Source organism: Zonotrichia leucophrys, chromosome 3 (genome assembly GCF_028769735.1).
Source record: "Zonotrichia leucophrys gambelii isolate GWCS_2022_RI chromosome 3, RI_Zleu_2.0, whole genome shotgun sequence".
Taxonomy (NCBI): Eukaryota; Metazoa; Chordata; class Aves; order Passeriformes; family Passerellidae; genus Zonotrichia; species Zonotrichia leucophrys.
In genome coordinates, this window is record NC_088172.1 from 1,301,823 (window position 1) to 1,327,857 (window position 26,035).

The 26,035-nt window shown below is 33.3% G+C and overlaps 1 protein-coding gene across 3 annotated transcripts in view; it reads right to left on the minus strand.

Moving 5' to 3' along the window:
* Nucleotides 1-26,035, minus strand: part of GRIK2 (glutamate ionotropic receptor kainate type subunit 2) — a 370,464-nt gene that overhangs the window by 208,954 nt on the left and 135,475 nt on the right. For all 3 annotated transcript variants that reach the window (XM_064707223.1, XM_064707224.1, XM_064707225.1), the window contains exons 5-7: nucleotides 16,833-17,014; nucleotides 13,385-13,438; nucleotides 9,711-9,884 (exon numbers count right to left, since the gene is read on the minus strand). In XM_064707223.1, coding sequence (XP_064563293.1) covers nucleotides 9,711-9,884; nucleotides 13,385-13,438; nucleotides 16,833-17,014 — 410 coding nt within the window. The remainder of the gene's footprint in view (nucleotides 1-9,710; nucleotides 9,885-13,384; nucleotides 13,439-16,832; nucleotides 17,015-26,035) is intronic.

The following is a 26,035-nucleotide window of genomic DNA, read 5'->3' on the forward strand; positions in this document are numbered from 1 at the left end:
TCTTATCATAGATGAATCTATAAATATCTGGAAATTAAGAAAAAAAAAAAGAAAAAGGCAAAAATTCAAGCAGATACACTTACAGGTCTTCAGCAGAGAACGTGGTATCCCCACAAGCTTGTTTATTTCTACCCACTCTGTCAACTAGTCCAGTAATTAACAAGTATTAATTGGTAACAGACAGAAAGCATATTCTTGGTTTTAAAATATCAGAAGCATATAATGAATGAAGACTGTTCCAGCCTATCAAACAACATCCAAAACAACCACCTGAATATTCAGAGACAAATATTTACATATGATTTTCACTCTTTTCTGCTCAATTGCAGTATGTGGTGTTTAACACTCCACTTTAAAATTAAATAAAAATTTTAAAGTTTTAGCTCTTCATCTGCTCACCCTATCTGTAGCAAACTAAAGATTAGCCAAATTACCCATAGGTTGATTTCCAAAGGGCAAGGATTTACCCAGAACATATTTCTAAGTGTCACTATTAAGTGTAGTACATGGCCAGTCCTAGCAGGCAGTGCCATTGTGAAGCAGATAAGCACACAGTAAAGGCTAAATTGATGGTCCCATTTCTCCACAAATTATATTATTTACATTGCTGCATAACCTAGCATGCCTACACTGTCCTCCTACAATGGTAGCCATAATGATTCTTAGAGTTATTAATTCCTGCGGATAACTAGAAAAAACTAGACTATCAGTTCTAGCTTTTTCTGCCCCTCAAGGCAAGTTCTAAAAATAAGAGCAAAGAAAGAGAATGAAAGAAATATTTCTTTTGGTTCACTTTTCTTGAAAATTTACAATAAACATAGTATATACATAAACTATTAAAATTCATTTCAGAATGTATATACTAAGAAAAATGTCTTCATAGTATCATGGAATTGCTTAGGTTGGAAAAGACCTTTAATATCATCCAATCATTAATCCAGCACTGTCACTCTCACCACTAAACCATGTCCCTAAGTGCCATATTTACAAGACTTTTAAATGCCTCCAAGGATGATGTCTCTGCCACTTCTCTAGGCAGGTTGTTCCATTGCTTGATCACTCTTCCTGGGAAGAAATTTTTCCTCGTACACAATCTAAACCTCCCCTGGGATGACTTAAAGCCATTTCCTCTTGTTCTGTTGCTTGTTCCTTGGCAGAAGAGACCAACACCCACCCGTGTACAAGCTCCTTTCAGGCAGCTGTAGAGAGCAATAAGGTCTCCCCTGAGCCTCTTTCCCTCCAGGCTAAACAACTCCAGCTCCCTCATACACTCCTCATAAAACTTGTGCTCCAGACCCTTCACCAGCTTCACTGCCCTTCTTTAGAAACATAGTCTTTGACTGATTACGGTTTCTTAATTGCAGTCCTCAGATTAGATTTATGCAGTGCAGACATGTGCATATTCCCTGAGAAAAGGCACTCAAGTTCTTATCTCAAAAAGCAACCTATGCTTCAGCTCTCTCCTGCACTGTGTAGGAGATCCTGCAGGTTGCACAAGCTCTGCCATTTCCCCACTGTCGGATCTCAAGATCTCAGTCCTGAGGTGCCGAGCCACCGAGACCACCTTGGGGGGCTTGGGAGTCCTGGAATGTTCCAGAAGTGTCTGGTGGCTGGACTTTGATCCTACACAGGAGACGACACCTGTATGAGGACAGGAGGGTTTCACCGGGGTGAATGGTGAAGGGATTGGTTAATTAGAGGGTGAGACACAGGGTTTAGGATTTCTGTACAGGGGGGTTTAGAGAAGTAAGATGGAGGAATTGGGGCGTGTCCTGTCCTTCTTCTTCTTCCTCTTCTCCTCCATCTTCTTTGGCCACGGTGGCACCTTTGGATTGGTCATTACTGAGAGTGCACCGAGTAATAAGAATAAATGGTATTGGGGAAAAATGATAAATATTGTACACGTAACCATGGGTATAAAGATAGGTGACTGTCCGGAGGGCAGCACAGTGTGCTCATGGCTGGCTGCTGAGCAGAGCTCTGTCGGGCCGAAAGAAAATCTTTTAGATAAACAATTAATAAACATAAAAACCGAAAGAAGAACTGAAGCCTCTTCTCGTCCTTTGATACGCGGGCTGCCCCAAGGCCACCCCGGGCCTTTCCAGGCCCCTCAAACAGCCGAGATAACCCGGACACCCCACTTGCTGTTACACTGAGTTCCTCTATGGCTTCATAAAGATGTAGCAGCATGCAGATTGCTAACATGAAAGCATGATGTAAATCGATGGTAATCTTGGTATATTTATAAAGATAGACATACATCCTCAAGCCACATCTGGAAGAATTCAATTAAATCTTCCATGGAAGAGAAACTGCAATTTTTGATAAATGCTATACGGCACTTGTACATAGCTTTCCTTTGGGATAAGATGATAGGTTCCCGATCTATCCTGTCTCTTAAAATTCTAAAAGTTACTGTATACAGTACTCAAATATTTAATAATGCAATTAATTCCCAAAATAGCTGACAAATCATTTCTAAAACATCTTACAGCATGAAATCCTGCATAGTCCTTAAACTCACAAAATTAACTGTGCCTAGGGGAGATTCTTAGCTTGTAATGCAGTAATGAGTAATTGTTTAGTATTTCCTTTGAAGTACACATTTGCTACACTCTTACTAAACACATCTCATCAGCAAATCCAGAAAATTCTTTTAGCTAAAGGGATAATTATAAAGCTGTCTACATAAGAAGATATCCTCTTTGAAGCTCTAAATCTGAATCCAAGACTGTATTTCTGTAACAAGTATTTATTTTTATTTGTATTGATCTTTTCACCCTCAGGAGCCTTAACAGCATCTTCTACTCATCAAATTCTCCTGTCCAGTCACAGTGCCTGATAGCAGTTACTAAATTATTATTTAATAGCGATTCCAAATACAACTGTTATTTCCATATTGTTGTGTGCAGAGAAGAGACTGAAGTTTCACAAACATCCTTTTACCATTAGGAAAACTAAATTACTAATTTGTATCAAGATATTCGACAGTTTGTACTGTCACTGAAAATACTGACATCAAGGATAAATGAAGTCGCACAAGCTCCAGAGAGAAAACCCTGAACTACACCATATTTTTTTTTTCTTCCTCTATGATGCATGCAAAAAAATGGATTTTGGAGATCACAGATCAGAAACTATGAAATTAATGTAGAAAAATATTAGGTTTAAAATTATATTGAATTAAATATAAAAAATAACAGTAATGCTAATGGAGTATATTTCCAGTTTTGCCTCTCCCTGATTTTTTGAGTCAGTAATTAAGAGCATTATTTTAACTCTATTTTGGTTAAATTCTAATACGTACACTTATCACAACTTCACTATTTTAAAATTAATGCTTTACCTTGGCTCATGCTGTTTCCTCAAATCTTGATTAAAATGGATTAGCAGCAGCTAGATTAAAATTACTGTGATGTGAGTGGGTGGGATTAATTTTTCCTTGGATGGCTGGATTGGGTTTTTGCTCGGGGTTTTTTGTCGTTGCTTGCTTGTTTTTAAGTAGAGCAAAGAATCTGGGAAATTTACACTTAGCTTTCAATGCAGTATAACAGTGCCCTCAGTATCATTTAAGTCCAATTACCTGACATAGGAGTGATTTATTTCATTTATGAAAAACATCATTAAGCCTTGGTTATATCATGATAGCAGAATTGAATCCCTTTTTGTAAATTTTGGATGTTTACGTTACAGACAATTCTTTCAACTTCAGGTGTCCTGGTTTCAGTGCCATTACTCTCCTAATACTTCCAAACTTTAAAATGCAAAGAAAAGTACCCTTTCCAACATTAGTAGCTTAACCAAGCTAGTTTAACTAAAAATAAGCCAGAGAAAACTGTTGATTATTGAGCTCTTTCACCTAATTACAGGTGGCCATTTAGCATGGTCTTCGTGCATTGGTCCAATTCCTCACAAGGTTTTAGGGTTTTTGAACATATTGATTTATTGCAACTGAAAATCAATATTGTCCATCTATACTCACTGTTTGACCAGTTTTTTTACCAATTTGGCTTGACCTTTGATTCAACAAAATTTCTGAGAATATTAAACTAACATACTACAAAGCTAAGGAAGAGAACATTCAGATAAATTAGATTTTACAAAACAGTCATAAGGTTTAGACATAGAGAGGTTGCTTACTGGAATCTTTCTTGTAATCAGGGGAAAAAGAGAAAAATAAAGAATACATTGTATAAATGCATCCCCTAAGTCTTAAGGTGTGCAAATATGGAGAGCTAATTAGGGAAAATATCTACACATTTACAAAGCCAGCATTATTCTCTCTTTCATTTCCATTCTCAAATACCAAAGAAATTGTAACTTGAGGATTTTTACTGTATCCCTTAAAATGGCTAGTTTCAAAATTAATTTCCTAGGCAGCTCTGTGAGTAAATGCATTTGTACATTCCTTTAATTAAAGACAATTTATGGAGGCATTAAAATCTCTCCTCATTATCTTTGCATTTTCTTTGCAGTTACATACTTAAAGAAAACACCACTGAATCTATTTTCCTTTTCTGAGGAAGTCTATACACCAGCTTTAAAAATTTCAAAACTTTATGAATAAAATTTCATCTCCCTTTTTTGAAGGAAATGAAAATTCTATACACAGAAATGAACCATAAATTCGTTCTCCATATGCAAAAAATCTGGAGCATTTTGCCAACAGTATTTAATACCATTCTAAATTTCAGAGGTTTTTTCAACAATAATTTTCATTTACTGAGAAGATAACCAAAAACAAAAAAAGGCAAAAAATAATTAGGATTGAAAAGATAAAATCCTCAACTAAATAATGCTCCATTCCACCAGGCACTACACAAAATGCATCAGCTGCAAACTGTGATTTTTCTGGGGTAAACACTTAAATATTGACCTTGGCTCTTGCATTCAAGAAGTACCACAGTGCTTCTCTGCACCTCCCTATATGACTACTAAAGTGAACTTTAAAGAATAGAAAAAAAAGAACAATCTTTTCTATATAAGAAGAAAGCTGAGAGCTGAATTGGATGATAGGCAAAAGCAATTAGTAAGGAAAACTTTATGTTAATTAAGCAGCAGGGCTTGTTAGGTCATCTTAATTATGCATGCGAAATTCTGACTTGAGGCACAGAAAGCTGTGAAGATTAATAGTTGAGGAGTAAAAGAATTCTGAACTCGTAACACTTTATTTATGCTCTATTTTGCTTGGCATGAATCATGGTTGTCATATATAAATGTGGAAGTGTATTTATGCCCAGGGTTTGGTGGGTTTTTTCTTCTTTCTGTGTAATTCTTGTATAGACTCAGGAAGTGAAGTATACTAAAGTTTCTTTAAAATATTATGTTGCTCATCTGTTTTCCAGAATATTTTTCAGCTTCTACAGTACAGATGCCAATATTGTTAGAACTTAATAAAAATATTGTCATAACAATTAAGTATCATTTTCCATTCTGGAGGAAAGTTCAAAATTGATTTTTTACTGCAGGCTTAAATAAGGATGAACCCCTGAAAATCTAAATCTTTTAAGGAAAAAAACCAGCTGAAGTAACACTAATTAAATATTTTTATTTCATTATGGTATATTTGGGGGTTTTATTCACTTATAAATTCATTTTTTTCAGAAGAATCATAATCTGGTTGAAAAATAATCTGGTTTTATTAATGCCAAGTCATTCCATTTAAACGGTTGCTAAGTACCAATCACTTTCAAATTTCAGAATTCAGTATAAAGTTGGTGGAAAATAACAGTAATGAGTATATAATTTATCAGAGAATTGTTGGAACAGCTTCAATCTAGTTAGAAGTTACTTAATACTGGGATAACACAAGGTTCAAATGCTAACAACCCACCCTGTCCAGAGTCTAACTTTCTAAAAGCTTTTTTTTTTGAACTGCTAACAAGAAAGAATAGGTGGTGAGAAACAGGGAAATGAGCGAATGAATTGATGTCTGCCCATTTCAGTTTTGCAGAGTAGGCATTCTGGATTTCACTTGGAAATATGTAAGCCAATTTTAAAAAAAACTGGCTTACATGCATTGCTGAACCAAGCCAGGAAGTGCAAGATCAAGTGAGAACTAATTTAAAAGTTTTCCTAGTCTGAAAAAAACCCCCATATTTGGATTTAAAATGGACAAAAATGCATTTTTTGTTTCCTTTGGCTTTTTCCACTCAAGTAACAAGAAGAAACAAGAAGACAATGATAAATTGATACTGAAATGTTAGATAGAGTTAATTTCACTAGAAAGAAAGACAAGGTATTGCAGTTTGACCTTTGATTCTTCGTTTCTTCTGCAATTTTCTAAAGGTATGGTTTATTACCTCTGGCAAAATTGTTACTGTATAAATTCCTGTAATTTTATTATAAGAAATAACAGCCATGGCATGTACCAGTTTCATTTGATGTTTACTTTTATGGGCACAATATTTTCTTTATTCCTGGTTAGTAAGAGTATGATGGTAAAAAAATATGGTCAAAGTAAATACGAGACTGCTGAGAATACTTAAAATAAAAAGGAGATTACAAATTTAAGAAATAAATGCAACTATTTAAGTAGCTTAATAAGCTATACCACGCGTGCACATGCATACGTGCACAAGTGTGTGAAAGATAAAAAGATACAAATACACTTGAATAGCAACACATTTTGATTATTATTTCTACATTATTCGGAGAAGTATAATTTTGATTATCCTCAGACATTAAGAAATATGGAAGAGCCATCAAATGCACAAATTAGGTCTATAAGTATGTGAATGATGATAGAAAAATGTCTTTAATCAGAGTAGACCCGTGAGTCTTCCACAGGACTTCTATGTATCATATTAAAAGTACATTCACATTTTTCTTTAATATAAATTAGTTTAGCCCTTAAAAGAAATAATTTTTATAAACATTTACACAAGCACTTTTATGTCAAGAAGACTGTGCAAAGTGTGAATAGTCTGAAACAATAGGGCAAGCAATTTTCAGCATTTCCACAGATTTTGTGTAGCCATGGAAAAACAAAGCCAATTGTACTGTAGTTACTCTCCTAAATCATAAAATGCATTTATTTTCTTTGATGTACCAATAAGTAAACATTTATTACCATAATTTTTCAATATGGTGGCATTGATTGAATAGTTTAGATTTAGTTTTTCAAAGTCAATGCAAAGAAATTCTTAAGAAATCCTGAGAGTGAAATGTGAATGAAAATTTGATTTTGATCACTTTTCCCCTCAGGTGTGCTAAACCATCACCTTTTTCAGAGCTATGCTGAAGAACAGCTTAGAAACAAAGGAAAAACTATCATAATTGAACTCAATAGGATTCAGGAAATTTTATACCAATTTTTGTTCCATTAGGATGCTAAAAGGTAAAATAATTAGGAGGAAAATTATATACTAGTTAGACAATTATACAAGCCTAGAGAAAAGACTTTGAAACAACAATTAATTCTGGGAACTCAATGAATCATAAATAAGAAAAAGTAATGTCAGAATTACTTTGATAGTTCTAACTGTCATAAGGGCAAAGTCAACATGACGAAAAAATCTGGGGTAGAAGCACCTTACAGAAACACCACTGGAGCTTAAAAACTTTGGAATTCATACCTGCCTGCTTTTACACCACCAGAAAAGAGCTAGTCTTCACTGAAGTGTCTAAATGCTTTATAAAAACTTAAGATTTTCATTTGGAACAAGTTTAGGTGTTTTAAACCTGATTAAATGGCATTTAGCTGTGTGGTTCAAGATGAATGTATTCTCATTAAGCAGTCTTCTTGCTAATTTTTTCTGATTAAGCTGTAGCCATTATCAACCAGTGAAAATAAAACATTTCCAGTCCAGTCCAGCCCAGATCAGTTAGAGTACTCCATAGCACCAATATCTGTGAAGAATCTTTGATTTCCAAGTCCATTTTTGACTTTAAATACACAGGAACAGTGACAGGAAAGTCAAATTTTATACACTAAAATGATTTTACAACTTCCCTGATAATAAGTCGATAAAATGTTTTATTCTGGGCACAGGAAGAACGTTGTGCAATGACATCAGGATTTGACTTTCCTTCACACCGTCCAAATGGACACACTGGTTGATTTTTTGTATCTAAGGACCAGATCAAAAAACCTCTGTAAACTCATAAAGTTTGCCAAGATTATTAGAATTAAATTAAATAAATTAATTAATTAAATTAATAATTAAATTAAACCTTTAAATTTTAAGATTTAAGATTATTTACCTTGGTATAAGATTATTAGACCTTTAAATTATAAGATATAAGATTATTTACCTTGGTAAATATACAAAGGTCTGAGATCAGTTACATCTTTGATAAGTATATAAAATATACAACTACAATGAATGAGAAGAAATGATGCAAATTTTAAATTCAAAAAGGTTAAAAAAAAAAGAATTGAGCATATTAATGCAAACAAGAAAGCATGAAAGAATGACTTACAGTAATACGTAGCAGCTGTATATAAACCAGATGTGGGCATGACACAATTTTCAGATTTTGGGGATTAATTTGCTTTTTTGAAATTATTTAGAGAAATGAACAAAATCATTTTAAACTACCCTGTGATGCAATCTGTAAAGTGCAGTACAAGGAAATTAGTAAACAAATTAAATTTAAAATGTTTCAAATTATCATGTTCAAAACATTATATACAGTAAGTACTTTAAAAAAGTATTTTTCCCTAAAAAGGGTGATTTTCTAGAAAAAATTTAAACTAACATTAAAATATTGATTGCAATTTAGTACATAATGTCTATAAGATCATTAAATCTTATCAGTAGAAAAAAAATGTTGATTAGATATCTTATGTGGAATAATTAACACAATCTAGGCATCTGATATATTACTATTACTAAGATATCTGTCTTCAAGAAATAGAATTTTCTATTTTTCAAATTGAAAAGCCTAAAAAAAAAAAAACAAACAAAAAACCACCTAACAACAAAAAAAAAATTACCAAAAAATAAAAAACAAAGTCAAACTAAACCCAACTACCTAAATTGCTAAGGGGCCAAAGTGGAAAATCTTTCTACAAATTTGAAGACTAAAGCTGACCTAATGTAGAATATCTTTAAAATCATTTCATTCCTGACATTATAATTCCAGACTGGATTCCAACTAATGAGCAGAAACTCACCAAAACCTAGCAATGAAAATTTGTTTGTAGGAATGTAGTTGAGATTTTTATTAACTGAAGGGAGGCCAAAGACCAGTGGCAAAATGGAAGGAAAAAAAATGAAAACAAAAAACCAGATTAATTATCAGATGACTCTGAAAGAACAGAAAGTACAAAAGACAGCAATGAGGTCCTGTTCGTAATACTAATAAAGTATTTTAAAACCAGATTTATGTAAATATTAGAAAGTACACATTATAATGAATGAATCTTAAATGAATAAGACACAAAATGTAGAGAAAGAGACAATTTTCATTAGCTTCATATTGGTCCCATAAAAAAATTTCACCAGCAAATTAGGGAAATTAGTTGAATCTGATATCTAGAATATGGCATTATAATTTGAAAAAAAATACAGTATATGTAATTTTGAAAAAAAAAAATGTTAATATAATCATGTATTAACAGAAACATGACAGTTACTCTCTGACTCATGTTTACAATAATATTTGGTTACATACCTCCAAACACTTTTAAAAACAAAAAGTTATATTATTTTTAGCTTCACAAACTTATAAAAAAAAAAGGAACCAAATAGTGGTATTCATACCGTCATAAATCCGTCCAGCAAACCTGAGTCGGGCTTCGGTGGTGCTTGCAAGCGCTCCATGGACCACTTCTCAATGATAGAGGACACCTGGGTGTTCTCTGTGTTCAGAATTCTGAATCCAGTCATGTTGACACCACTGTACCGATAGGGCTCCACATCCAAGGCAAAAAGGTCCTGAAAAAGTCACCATTGTATAAATCCTGTAATACACTGCGATTGTTATTTCGAGTGTTGGACCATCTCCCCAGATGAGAGCATGGTAATTGTTCTATTTACAATAGATACAATAAATAGCACATAAATTGTGCTGTTTATGCCAGGAAAAGTGTTCTGCCTGTCTGGGGCCTGTGTCTGTGGGCAAGCAACCTGGCTGCCCTTATGGTGGGAGCAATCTGTTCTCAGAAGAAGAAGACCAGACTTTCAGGAAATGTTAGTCCAATTACAGAACTGTGTCTACTATGGGGTAGGCTAAAATACTACAGTAATTAATATCTAGAAATTTTCAGTTTCTATATATTAATAGTAATAATAATTTATTATTAATAGTAATAATAAATTAAAAATCCCGCCCTTATGGTGGGAGCAATCTGTTCTCAGAAGAAGAAGACCAGACTTTCAGGAAATGTTAGTCCAATTACAGAACTGTATCTACTATGGGGTAGGCTAAAATACTACAGTAATTAATATCTAGAAATTTTCAATTTCTAGATATTAATAGTAATAATATTAATATTTCTGGTAAGTTCTTGAATTTACCAGAACTTAAACAAACATGAAATAATGAAATAAACTACAGTAATTAATATTACTACAGTAATAAATCTACAGTAATTAATATCTAGAAATTTTCAATTTCTATATATTAATAGTAATAATAATAATATTTCTGGTAAGTTCTTGAACTTACCAGAACTTAAACAAACATGAAATAATGAAATAAACTACAGTAATTAATACTACTACAGTAATAAATCTACAGTAATTAATATCTAGAAATTTTCAATTTCTAGATATGAATAGTAATAATATTAATATTTCTGGTAAGTTCTTGAACTTACCAGAACTTAAACAAACATGAAATAATGAAATAAACTGGACAAGAGTTTCCTTGAGCTTTCACTCTCAGTGAAACTTAAACATGCTAATCTTAGGAGGTAAAATTGGTGGAGGAGAGTAGGCAGGGAGTGGGGGTGGTGGTGAGCAGGGAAAAGGAGAAATGTACATGGCTTTAAATTTAATCAAAACCAGTTTTTCACTGTCATCAACACACTTCCAAATGTGGACATTTCTTTGGTTGGGAATTCATCTTTGCAAGAATAACTTTTGCCAATTTGTATGTTTTCAATATATCGGTGCGTATATCTGCACAGTTAGCCCTCAAATACACATGGGGGAAATATAATCAATAAAAAGTAAAACAATTCAAATTTTAGCTCAAGAAAGTAAATTCAAGGTTATCCTGGTGCTTTTATCAAATCCTCAGAAGCAATGTAGAAACAATACTAGACTTCAGGAAAGTCAGGTCTAAGATCAAGTTTTGACCAGGGGGAAAAAAAAGGTGAAATCAAGGTTATACATAACCTAATCTTTCCCTATTACATAATTTTAATTTATTCAAAATAGAAATTTTTCCCATAATTCATAGGTATTCATTAATCTAATTTTTAATTTAATTTTTGTCAGTTGGCTTTAGGTGTAACACTTGCCTGAACCATTTTGTTTACTGGCTAGAGCTGAAGAAGATCAAATATTGTGCTACAGAAAATCCGAATACAACATCCATTGCTAACATCACAAAGCCCATAAAAATATCAACTAGCTATCAATCACGACCCATTTTTAATTCCCTTGCTAGTATTATAATTTACTTTCCCATTCACAATGTCCAAGATATGCAGGTTTCAAAATTCATTTAAAATAACTTCACATCCTCTTTTCAAAGAAATAAAACTTTTTATTGCAAAGGAAATGATGGACATAACAAGAACTAAGCTACATCTTTCTCTTTAAAAAATTCTCTCAGTTTTTACTATGCAAGAAGTCGGAACCTTGAATGCAATTTTTTAATCCAAACACATTTATGTTTATACTGGAACGTAATAAATATACACAATATTATGCATTTATTACAAATGCACTCAGGTCAGTGTATTAATGAGCCCGTGCATTACATCCTGAATCAATCAAGAGGAGATTACACAGAAGACTGTTGTAAACACTGTGACTGGAAAATTTATTTGACAGGACTTTCACCATGTCAGGTAAGAAGCAATTAATGTATAAAAACAACTAAATTCTGATGCTGTTCCTGAGCTACATTGCAAAATCAAAATCTCTGATATGTTTGTGCACAGTAAATTATCTCTTGATAATTCCAAGTCAATATAATACTCTTGTCTCTACAGAAAATATAATTTTTTAATAAGTAAATAAGAATGACAGAAAATTCTGATTTTTAAACAGAGCTTTAAGAATGAGAATTCAATGCCAAAGGACAGCATAGTACTCAAAGAAACAATTTTCATCTATGGCAAAAATTTTTAAAAATAAGAAAAAAACCTTCAGAACATCTATAATCCATTTTTATGGCAGGAAATCTATTTAGTGAGGGAAATTCTATTGCATGGAATCCTAAATCTATAAGTGACAGAACAATTTACCCTTCTAAAATAAGATAGATGTTTGTTCAGGGTGTGCCTTTCAAATTCACAAATTATTTTGCTTTCTATCCAGCTAGCTATTTCATGTTAATACTATACATGAACTTCTGTTTTGTGATTCTGAGGTGGACTCCTACCCTACCACAAAGGATTTATTTTCATAAGAGCTTAAACATGTATGTGATTTTAAACATGGGTCAGTTCAAGCATGGTTTTTCCAAGGCACATCTGTCTCACATTTGTCTCATGCTTTTCTTTTAAAAAACATCATGAACTGTAATCTAATTAGATAAAATCGAACACAAATTTAAGACAGACAAATGTGCACAAATCTGGAGACTGTAGTCTCTAGAACAATATTTTACCAACTTTTAAACTGTTTCTTAGTTAGGCTGTGATGAGCAGGAAAAAGGTCTTCACATACATGTTTGTTTTGTAAGGGCATTACATTTTAAATGTTCATTTATTTCAAATGATAGATCCAAGAATGATCAAATCCCTTCTAAGTTCCATTTACAGGGGACACCAAAGAATATTGCATAATTCATGTGCCTAAAAACTCATATGAATTGTTAAATAAAATGCTGCTCAGATTCACACCAAATTATTCATGAATCATATGACAGAGAACTACCTTGTAAAATGTTGAATCAAAAATATGGAATATATGAGTAAATTTTAAAATGTCTTAATCTTCACATAGAAACAGCTAAAAGACAGAAAGGACAAAATGCATAAAACAATGAATTATGAATTATACATTTAACCCTCCTTGATAGTTAAAAGTGCCTCAGCCAGATGCTCTTTTCAGGTCTATCAGTTTTCAGGGCACACTGTTGAACAATAATTAAACCATCCTGATGACTTTGCACTGAAAGTAAGAAAACTCAGCAAAGAAAACGTCTTGCACTCACACCCCATTCCAGAGAGACCTTGGCCACTTTGTTAAGCAATATAATTAGGAAAATAATGTCTTTGTTGGATGTCATCACTATGTTTTTACAAGCCACTTACCAGTGTGGTAAAGATATAGTGATAGTATTCTGTCATCATCCCCATAGCTAAAGCCTTGAAAAAAATAAACAAGAGATTAATGTTTCTGAGGCCATATAATACATTTTTATCACACTCACATGGCAAATGAAACACTGCAAAAGAACACTACTAAGATGAGACTATTGGGTTGGAATTATGCTAAAATTAGGTCAAGCAAGTCATTTCTTAGCAGTTAGAGAAGATTACTGACTATTAAAGGAATTTATGAACCAGATCTTCTGATAGAAAGAATATTATTAGACTGTTTAGTGCAGTAAATGTGAAAGAGGCTTGTATTTTTACATACTAATGGATACATTAAGTTACAACACATAATTTGAGTCGACAATATTTTCATTCATTATTGAACCTTTTCTTTAAAATGAATCACCTAATAGGATTTTTTTTCTATTTTGATGAATGCATTTGAAAGGACCCAAGCTTATATTATACATGTGAACATTTTTCCAACCATGGAAGAAAACTCTCTCAAGTCAAATTCTGAACAGCAAGAGAGATATTACGTAAATAAAAATGAACAAATCTTCATAGAATCATTTATAAATTCAGGTATCTCTCAAGTACCTTCATCACTCTTTCCATCTATGTAATACGAAGTAGTTTTTGATAAATTGTGCATTTTAAGAGTTCATGCTTTTCTTTCAACTGCATAAAAAATATTTGTAGATTAAAAACTATGTTTCATGATGTTTATTCACTAAGGGCATTTTCCCCAGAAAAGTATTTCTCTTCATGTTCTTCACAAAAGTTGTCTTAGTATTTTCTTCCTGCCCAGGAACTATCAAAAGAATTCTTTGCCAAGTTGCTACCAGATGGACTCCTTAAAGACACTGAAGGCCACAATTATACTACTGTGACAATGCCAGAATTTGTATTAAAAAGAATTGTCAGCATTCTGAAGGCTGTGGGAGCCTTTTATCTATAACATTGTCTGAAAAACTTATGAAATTAATAGTCTATATGATCTTTAAAAAAAAAAATTGAAAACTAATGCAAACATCAGTTTTAAATCAGATTTTATAATATTTTAAACAAGATTTTGAAAAAAACACCACTTTTCCAAAGAACGCCTATACTAATGTATTTACAACTCCTCAACAGTACTTAGAACTAGAGTATAGAGTTCCAGTAGAAATTAAATTCTCAAACACAGGAAAACCACATTCCCATAAGAAATATTATAACTTCATTAGGAACTCTAATCTAAAAACATTCTTAGCTTTTATAAGAACTCGTTTTTCACAAAACCAATTTGTCTTCCTCTATGTGTGTATCACATTTGCGGTCACCTATATCAAAACTGCTTCTAATCAAGTCTTTCATGCTCCAAAGGATCCCTACACAACATCCTACACAAGTTCCTTCTGCCTCTTTTCCAGGGCTTCCTGCTTTCACCTTCTCATTTCTCTAAAGATCTCACTTCTTTTTCCTCTTCAAACATTGTAATTTCTCAGTTCTCATTATTACAGTGCTTCCCTAACCTTTTAAATTATGTATGGTTTCCCATATTGCCTGGTGATGTAGATAACAATGAGATTAGCCTCAATTTAAGTATGTTTGTCTGATTGATGGGGTTTTTTGTTTTACTTTTCACTACATATTTTTGGCCAGCAAAATGTAGTTGCTGTTTCACCAGGTTCTCAAGGTACTTTGCTTTCTTTATTTTCAACTTATGTTGTCTTACGTTTCCACCAGCTCCACTGTTAATCTTTCCAATTATCCTCTCAAATGAAACTCGTCACGTGTCCCAAGACTCATCCCTCCATTAACAGGGAAAAAAATCTGATCAGTCAATAATTCAGAAATGGATATATAAATATTTTTTCAATAATCACTTATAAACACCATATTTGGAATATTAACATTAAATAATAAATACATTCTCAACACCCCTTGAGTCAATTTCAGCGGCAAGTGCTCACATTCAGCTTCAAAATTACAAATTCTGGGCATATTTAGAGCATTGCAGTATAGGACCCGAATGGAAAAGTAAAAATCTACAGAATCTGTACAACGATCTTAACGTTTATGAAAGACTTTTTCTGTATCTTCCCTCTATAATCTGTAGGATAACCAGTGTGCTTTGATGGAACAGTTCACTATTTGATTTAAAGAGGCTTAATGCTCACTCTTGGGTCCTGGGACATGATTGAAGACACAATGGTTTTAATTTTGTTCCCATTTCCCTCTAGTCATCCATTTTTCACAGTGCTGTATACTGTGAAATAAAAGAGATTTTTCACCTAAAAATTTCTATGTAGTGTATAACTAATGTATCTCAATGGAGTTATTGTTAGTATTGCAGCTTAATATTGTCATCAACGCATTTCCCATTTGCATTGTTTAGATTTTAAATATTTAGAATAATGAAATGTACATTCAATGATTTGGTCTAAACAGCTAGAATAACTAGGCTGGCTTATGTTTAGAGAAAAAACACTAGCAGAGGTTTAAAATTACTAGGAGCTAATAAAAGTTTTCAATCAATGAACAATAAAGAAAAGAAATTATATTATACATGTAGACTTACTAGCAATTTTAATTATACCCACAATAATACCTGTAAGTATCTCTAATGAGACACATATTTCCAACTCTTAAATACATTTTGTTTTCAATTTAGACCCTACAGTTTTCTAGCAAACATAGAATAAACTTGAATTAAAGTCACTAAAAGCTATGCATTAGGAGTGTAGAATAGTGTTTCAGTTTGGGTAATCCTCCTATCCTCTTTATTGGAAGTCATAGCTTAACTAAAAAATTATGGGGAAGATTGTCTCTGAGCCAGTTAAATATTTGGAATTTTGCTGTATCTCACTTACTCGTTTCATCTGTACACATTATTTTCAAAGCATCAACCCAAATGTACTTGGGTGTTTTGCTGTTCCATTATTAGTGCAAAAAGAATAATGGCTATAAAATATCAATTCTGTCCTCTCAATGGAAGACATTAAAGTGGTCTTTTGGTAACATATTGTTCAGATATCATGCTCTGATTAGGAATACACATCCTAGAGGCCTCAAATACAAACAAACATATAAATACATACATACCTATACACATAAAGATTTGATGTATAAAATAATGTTAACCAAGCATTTATAACCATGCGTTAAGCATCAATTCTCCAAAGTACCGGTTCTTCATAGTTGAAAGATTAATATGTCTTCATGTTCCTTCTGAACATAAATTATTTAAACTCTTTCATTATAAAAGCATAATTAAAGCACCTACCTTTTGTGTCACCAATAAAATTGTCTCTGAAATCCTTGGCTGGTTTTCAGTAAGGCCTGAGTAAAACTGACATACAGTTTCCCTGCTTGTTAAGTACCATTAGGTCTGGATAATACTTTTATTTATTAGGGCTGAAAAAGATTAAGACATCTAAAGCAGAATGAGGATTACCTGTTTCAAGATGCCTGCTGCCATTTCATGGCTGCAGTCAAAGATTACATGGAATTCTTTGCCTCTTTTCATCTCCTTTAGCAATGGCTTTGCATCTTTTGTGTCAGCCGGTAACTGACGGATTTTTAGTCTTAGGTTGTATCGTGATGGAGCCTTGATGAGCTCTTGTAATCGAATGAGACCTTAAAGAAAACAGGAGTCAGGAAAATTATCAAAACAAGAACCTGAACTACTAGCAGGAGAATATACTATAAGCATTCAGTTTCCAGATTTTTTTCCCTTTCTCATTTGGTTAGAACTGATACACAAAAATGTTGTGTAAAAAGAAAAATTAAGAAGTATCTGTACTCCCAACACTTTAGTACAAGTCTCTTTTCCCTTAATATTAATGGAGAGTAAGGAGCCTCATATAGGATTACCTTCAGACAGACAAATCTTTCTCTAGCCTTATTGTACAACTGTGACTTTCCTCTTCGAAGAACATATTAGTCTAATTCAATTAAAGCCATATCCCAGACTAATAGTTTTTAATCAGACTAGACAGTCTCCCAAATAATAAATCAGGTTTACATACAAAGTTGTGAATCACTTCAGCACTGTATAATGCTCTCACATGAATCTGTTCTCATATTTCTATACTGAATCACTTTTCAAAAACAGAGAGAAACAGAAGTAGCTTTACACTACTCTGTCAGTTTTGGAATTAAAACCACTCCAGAACAAAACTTACTGTGTTTTTGGAAGTGACTTTGAAATTAATTTGATTGTATGAAATATTACAGTGATTTATGATGTTCAAGTCTTCTGTACAAGTACTGAATATTTTTAATATACCAAATGTTAAAGGGAAGACTAACTGTTCTTTCTTGACTGTAAACTGCTCTTTCAAAGCATCCTTTACTCAAAACAGCAGAGTCCCTAATGTGCGTGTTCTAAACATATTTTCAGGTGTTACACCAATCACCTTTGTTACACCTTTGGAGATGGGATGGATAGTAAAGCTGCCAAGAAAATTTGAAATGGGATAGAAAGAAAAGGAAAAGAGATGTTGCTTTTTTCTGCAGCAAGTTTAGATTACAAAATTTTGGTAAACAAATGTAAGAAAATACAAATTGACAGGTCCCTTTATCTATCCACATTGTTTGCACGAATACAATACAGTTTTGGTCTTTTACTGTGGGTCCAAGATTTGTTACAGAATAGCAAGAAGTGTTTTCTTGCCTACAGGAATTTTTGAAGTAAACGTTTTCCAATACCCTAATGAATTAAGCATATAGTTTAATTAGTTTGAGAACCACAGAATGATCTGAGTTGTAAGGAACCCACAAGGACCATCGATTGCAGCTCTTAACTGAATGGCCCACACAGGAGTTGAACCCACAGCCTTGGTGCTATTGGCTCTGTGCTCTAACCGCAATAACCTCAGCAAACAGCAGTGGGTGAAACCCAAGGATTTCAAAACTTCCAAACTTTGTTCTGTTCCAGAGAATTACCCAAGAACATAAGTCCTTAAAGGTCCTAATTGGGCTGTTCAAGAATTTAAAAAAAAAAAATTGTAATCTTCATAAATCTTATCATTATTGGACTACCTCAGAGAAAAAAAAGATCACACCAAAATTTGAAATAGGAGATTTACAGATGCAGGAACTAGAGTAATTAAAGTTGACAAGGAGAATGCTATGATAGTGTCTGCCTTCTGGGTTACCTGAGTATCTGATAGAGAAGTGATAAGAAGTGATGAAGAATAAACAAAGTACCACATTGGAAGGCAGCACAAAAGGTAGAAAGCTACCAAGGAAACCTGAGCGTGAGAATGTGGGGAAGAAAACCTGCAAGTGTCCATTTCCTCAATGCACTGACTGAACCTCAGTGCTGGGCCAGTACAGATGTGCAGGCAAGCACAGGAAGAAGTATTCATGCTTTCAATAACTGTCAATTACAAATAGTAACCAGTGAGATTTCTCAAAATATATTTTAAGATAAATTAAATCTGAGACACAAGCAAATTCCAGGGTTTTCAAAGATATGTTTTTTTTCCTCCTGTCCTCATCAATGTGAAATAAAAATAAACCTTAAACTCTGAATGTGTAATATTTTTCATAGCTTCTACATGCAGCACAATATTTAATTTTAGTAATAGTTAGAGATTACATCCATTTTTAAGATTTTAACATATATATGTCATCATGTTTCCTGGGAAACTGAGATCAGAGGGAACTGATTCCAGTTCTGGATCACACTTCAAAAGCTGGCTCTTTCAAATAATAATTAAAGGCTAGAGGTTTCCTTCTACACTGTATCTACCATTTGGGATGTAGCATTTTTGGTTTTAAAAGTGTGCAAAGAATGAATTAGCTTTACTGAAAAGTAAAATCCACCAAAATAATTTCCTGAAGAAGAACAGAATAATTTCTCTAAAAACAAACAAACAAACAAAACCATCACCATACACAAACAAAATCTTTTCTAGATTAAATATTGAACAGTGGGTCATTATTCGCAACCACATTAAAAATTAAGCACTGGAAAGATATAAACCAAAAGAACAAGGTCCTGCATGAAAACTGCAGCCCTTGGGTTCATCTATAGACAACAAGTGCTTCCCAACTCCTGGCTACCACTGATCTTCTCTTCTCCTGAACACCCCAATGTCCTGGCTTCTGCTGGAGTAGGTTTTGCAGTAGCAATGGCCAAAAGAACATTAAACAGTTGAGGACTAACCAGGCGATACATGTAGGATAGAAATAAATTGTGCCCCCTATCTTTATGGTAACAAACTGTTTGGAGTTCAGTTTTCCACAGCTATCAGATACCAAATTTTAAAGGCTTTTAAGAGTAAAACTAATTTCTTAAAGTAACAAAAAATGAGCTCTACCTTATTTAGTCTCCTCAACATTTAGTCCTGAATATATCAAGTGTAATCAGAAAAATTCTTGTTTGTTATCATTTTCAGATGTTACCAAAATTTCTTCTATTTTTTTCACTTTCTCCATCTGGATGATTGAGATTCCTAAGACTCAAAGAAGATTGCTTGTTTCTACTGTGTGCAGTTTGTCTGTGGGACTCAATTTCTACCCTCCTATCCTTTGTGCACATTGTTCATTTCAAGTCAAACAAACATATTTACACCTTGACTAAAATTCTTGAGCTACTGCTAATAACAAAGTTTCATTGCTGTTGTCTGACATCAGAGGAAATGTCATATCAAGCTGGTTATGCAGGATAAAAGTAACAAGCTGTCATGTATACAGAAAAATTTTCTGAATCAGTAAGGGACAGTTTCAAAAGGACACATACATAGCTTATCTGAAGAAGAAGGGAGGAATGAAAGGAGGAATATAATTCAAGAACTACAAGGACTATGAAGCAAAAAACAAAACAAGTCTTTTCTTCACCATGATTTTGAGGATATCTAGAATATTTTTAATTGAACACTTGTGAGGAATAATTTTAAAATAATTGATTTAAAATATAATATGAATTGCAGTCCTCAGATTAAAAGGTCTCCTCTTATTTTACTAGGATTTATGAGATCCATATGTCACGAACAAAGACCAAAATAAACCCAAAAAATGCAAATAAAGAAACAAAATATACCACAAGGAAAACAAAACAAAACCAAATAAAAAACCCCAAAGCAAACAGAATACAACCATTTGTGTGTATAAGCCCCTAAAAAAAAAAATCTATTTTACAACAGTATAGAAATAATAGCTGCATTTTGGGAATGTACTTCCTGCATTTTCTTTCACCAGGGACACCTTTTTCCTGTCCCTTCAAACTCTCAATTCCTTCTTTTAGCAGCCACTGTGATAGAGCCCTACCTCTGAATGGCTGGGAAGAGGGCGGTGTGAGTAACTCCTTTCAGAAGCTGCCATCAATTCATCGTTAAGGAGAATCCTGAAGGAGCAGCTTGTGAGCTCTCCAGCTGGCACCTTCCTCCAAAGAGATCAATCACATCACCTCCTCGACATGTTCAACTTCAACCAGTCCAGGAAGCCAGAACCCCAAGTTTGTTTTAAAACCTGTCTCCAGCTCAGCACCCTTGCAGGCCATTGCTGCGCCACCTGGCCTGCTCATCAAACTATTCATCATTCCCATTAATGCTGCCTTTGTGCTGCACAGGAAGAATGCAAGCAAATGCACTTTGCAATAGGCTGAACACATCAACCTTTTTCTGTAAGAAAACACTAATGCTCTTTTAAAGGCTACTCTTTATCTGAACCATGTCAAAAATTTCAAAACTAATAATGCACTGCTTTGCAGAACCACCAGAAAGCAGTCTTTCTGTTTTTAACAAGTTGTTTCTTCTCACACCTCTCTGTACTCTTTTCCTTCCCTGACAGCCCCCTGCCCAGTTATTTTGGTTATGTCTCAGAAAAATCTCATTGTGTACTGGGCTTTGAAAGGGGTATGGGTAGAAGGGAGGTGAATGCTGGTTTATCAGCATTGATAGAATATTTCATATCAATTGGAACAGTTAATTGTTGCAAAATTACTTGCAGAGATTACCCATGAACTCTAAAGTTTAGTTTTATCATCTTCAACTAAAAAAAAAAAAAATCACTAGTGAAAGGATTAAAAAGGAATTGCACTAGCTGGTAGGGTTTTTCTAACAGTGGGCTGTTCTGTATTCCTTGTGCTGTTGTATCTAATACAGCAACACCATTAAGAAAAGCACAGAGGAAACAGAGACAAAGGAAAAAGACAGCCTGACGAACCTTTCATATTTATTCATATTCAGATTTTGTACTACATTACGATCATTTCACTCAATTTCAGCAGTGTAAAGCAAACTTAAAATGATCACCAGTTATACTTAACCCCATTTAAAGACAGCAGCAATGGTTTCTTTAATGGAAAGAGTTCTAAGATATGTAGCCCAGAAAAAACAATTGTCTTTTCATAATTAATGCAGCTTCTTACTGGTAGCTTTAGAGTCCAACATTTTAGCAGGATTTTTCAATCTTGTAGTTAAAGGATTGGAGAGCAATCCAAATAGTACAGGTGTATGCATGTATATATTTTACAAATATTAATGCATTAGAGTCTGATGCCACTTGCAATATTTAAAACGTGCTATGATTAGTGGCAGGGACATGAAGAGGAGATCAAGGATATCTAGCATTATGTTGACTTATTTTGCTGTTAAATGTGACTTCTACAAGGGAAACAACAGTACTATATCAGTACGACGAAGGAAATGTGTCTGGTAACTGACTTCAATAGAATTTTCGCCAAATAAAATTCTATTTAACAAGCCCTTTGTCGAAAGTATAACTGTTCCATTTCAAATGTCTTTAGCTGAAAATTTAAAAATTAGATTCATGAGGGCAAGCTAATACACAAGAATCATCCATGATAACAGGAGTATTTGCTCGAATCTGGAGGTGTACTGGTATGACATAATTTCCTTCTGGGGGAAAAAGTGCAGATGTATAAAGGGAGCACAATATCCAACTACCTACACCTATGTCCCCATTTCCTTATCAAACCATACAGTGTGACCACTCACCAAACTCTTCCTCAGAGACACAAAAGAGTGCAAACCACTGTTTATAAATCAGAACAACCTTAGAATATATAGACATGTTCTATCACATCCTAAGGAATTAATTCCAAATTCTACATTGCCCATTTGTGGCCTTTTGGCTATACAAACACATTTAAAGAATTTACATTGCAAACACATTTAAAAAATTTGCATTGCAGCTCTAGAAAAAAAATAATTTGATCAAGTTGGGATTCTTGAGAAGAGGGGAAGGAAAGGGTGGGGGGTTTTGGTAATATAGTTCTTTTGAGCATATCACTAACTAAAAGTATTAGTCACCCTGAAAGAACAGTTCTGGAGCACTGAGTATCAGAAGGCAAATAAAAGTTACATTATTTCCTACCTAAAATACTTTCAAAAACTATCTCTTGGATGGCAGCCATGCCAGTAGTCAGAGAAAACTTTTCAGGCTAGGTAGTTTTCTTCTGACTTTTTTTTCCTAGACTGTGTAATAAAATAGAATCATAGAAACATTATCCAAGATCACAGAGCCCTACCTTTGACCAAAGACCACCACACCAATTCAAGCATAGCTCTAAGTACCGAGTAATTTCTTTGAAAACTTCCAGGAATGGTGACTACACCACCTCTCTGGACAGACTGTTCCAATTCTCAGTATCTGAGAAAAATTCTCCCTTCTAAAACAAGCAAACAAAAAAGGCAGAACTGTATTTTTAATTACACATGTCTGCGCAGGTGTTTATATGCATTTGAAATGCAAATCTCATTATTGTGAAAAAATTTGTAAGTGTCTAGACTAAGCCAGAAAAAAATAAAAACCAACCCAAACTAAAATCATAATTCTCCTTTCTTTTAGACTAAAAATATATAATAATTTTTAAACAGTTACTTAGTACAGGAAAGGAGAAATGTTTAAAATTATATTCATGATTAATACTGAAGTTGCAATTACTAAAATAGCATCTATAGAACAGGCTAGCTTGAGGGTTAAAGAAAAATCACTGAACAAGAAAACAATGGATCTAGGTTTAACTCCACAGACAGTCAAGATTTCTATTCTGATTCTGTGCATATCACTTAATATTTCTGCATCTCGGGTCTGAGCATCAGAATGCTAAATCCATTGTACTGCTGTTTCAGCATAACCAGCTGTAACTGAAGAGCAAGGCAATAATCAGCTTCATTGTTTTCCTTAAATCTGCTAAGCAAGCACATCAGAGCATGGGTGCAAACATCTTTTATAGTTGCAAATAGCCAATCCCAATTCAGCTTATTTCCAGTAACAATTCTTTTCTAATAAAGGCTTTGCGGTGCTGCAGTGAAAAAAGCCCTCTACCCCATCCCACACAGTTCCACAAGGGAGAATCAATGCGCTGCTAAAGTTCAGAAAAGGCCTTCAGTTCATGGAACAGCTTTGATCTTGAAGGTCATCATAAAACTTTTTCTCATGCCACCTGAGTACTTCTCAGATGCAGCATACAGCAACTAGAAAAAAATAAATAAAAACCTCAGTCCTGTCCACCCCTTCCTCACCTTTGCATATAATGTGTGAAAATATAAGAAAAAAATAACATAATTGAAGGAAACGCTGAAAATTAAGACAACATTATGCCTTATTGATATAGATTTGCCATATTTTTCTAGTCTCCAGCTACATTTGACATTTATGCTGTATTATGTCAAATGCTCTATTATGATATGACTGATTTGAAATGTTGCTGCTATTCTGTTTTCTAAATATGTTTTTCTGAACATTTTCATAAAGTTTTGTCGTTAATTTAGTATTATGATAGTGACAGCAATAAGAATTAACAGTCCTGGGCATTTCAAATTAATTATCATAATTGTACAAAATGATCTCTCAAGTGGATGATGTATGAGCAGTGTAATTTAATGAGGGTGAAAAGTGAAAAAAAAAGAGCTATACTACTGTCAAAAGATAAAAGATTTTGTCAAAGATGTCAAATCAATGACAAAAGAAGCAACACAACAAGTTAGCAATTCTAAAATGGTCTTAACTTGAAAAGACACATAAATAAACATCCTCAGATGGAATTTACACCAGCTTAGCACATTTACTCTTGGAAACAAAAGCAGCTTCATTTTTGCTTTAAAAGAAAGGAACTGGTAAGAGAGCAAGAGAGAAAAAAACTCTCTAATTGAAGCTGAAATGAATCAAGACAGTAATATTTGACCTGAGAGTGATGCAGAGCAATTCATGAAGGGACTGACATCACAAGTACATTTCACAGTGTTCTCCCAGCCAGAAGATAAAATATGGAATACTTTTAATTTACTATTTCTAAAGTATGTAATATGAAATAAGAGTAAAACTGTACTGCAGTTTGGATAAATCTTAAAAGTTTGCCCTATACAAGAATGTGAAACTGATCTTGTCTCAGTTTTCCTCTTCATTTTCACTTAGTTTTCCTATCATATATTTCTGTATTTGGACATATTAAACATTTTTCCAGTCTTCATGAAACAATTTTTTTGATAAGGAGTTCCCTAGGCAATTTTCTGTAAGGTTTAAATTCTTAAGTTTCCTCAAACCCACAAAAACAAAACAATTAAAACACTATTTGAAATATGTTCATTGTTATAACTTATGGAAATATTATCTCCACCTCTGTTCCTTAGGCTTATATAAAAATACTATAAAGCACATTATGTATTTTTGAAACTTATTTATTTTAAATCCATAGATGTGTTTTTGTGATACTGAGTCTTATTGCAGTAAGTTCAAATTCAATTTTTGGTCAAAATATGGGTGAGAGCTGTAGTAACATGTTTTCCTGAAAGATGGGCTAGAATAATGCATTTTGTTAACTTGTTAGCATTTACTTTGCTTTTCAAAAAATTAATTAAAGTCTGTATAGAATTATTCTCAAAGAACAATTACAGGCCCATATGTCATAAAAGAATAACAGAATTGAACACATTTTCTTCAGACAACTAGCTAAAGTAATTGTGAACATCTGCATAAAGACTAAAAGTGTTTGAAAGTGAAATTTTAACTTCACAACATCATCCATATTTACTGATATATTGATATAACACTTGAAAAAATATTTCTGGACTTTACAGAATAAATGTGCAATAACTGTCTTAGTAAAGGAATACACTAACCAGCAACATCCAAATGCCACAATCAGGTTTAGCACAAAACTACTAATTGAAACTTCTATGCACAGCACTTGAAACACTCTGTATTTAAAAGACTTTATGGAATATGCAATCATTCAGGATAATATTCCTTCATTGTCCAAATTATTGTGTTATTAATTATTATAATTTTACCAAATTTGAATTTATTAAAGAAGGCTTAAAAGTATTTTTTCCTCAATAAAAATGTTCAATCAAAGTGCTACAAATGCTGTAACCTCTCTGAACTGGTGATTGAAAGGATGTGGAACAGAACTACATAAATATAACCCTACTTTAGGTACTCATTTCATTCATTCCACTAAAGCAACACAGAATGTTAATTGATAATCCACAAATGAGGAATGAATTAGTTCCATTTAACATTCTGTGCTAAACTATGCACCCCAATCGTTATCTTTGATATGATTTATACACAATTTTATTCATTTGCAGACAAAAAATACCCACCTAGCCATTCATAAGCAACCAGCACTCTGAATTTTGCATCTGCTTCATAGAACCAGAATAAATGCTAGCTAAAACT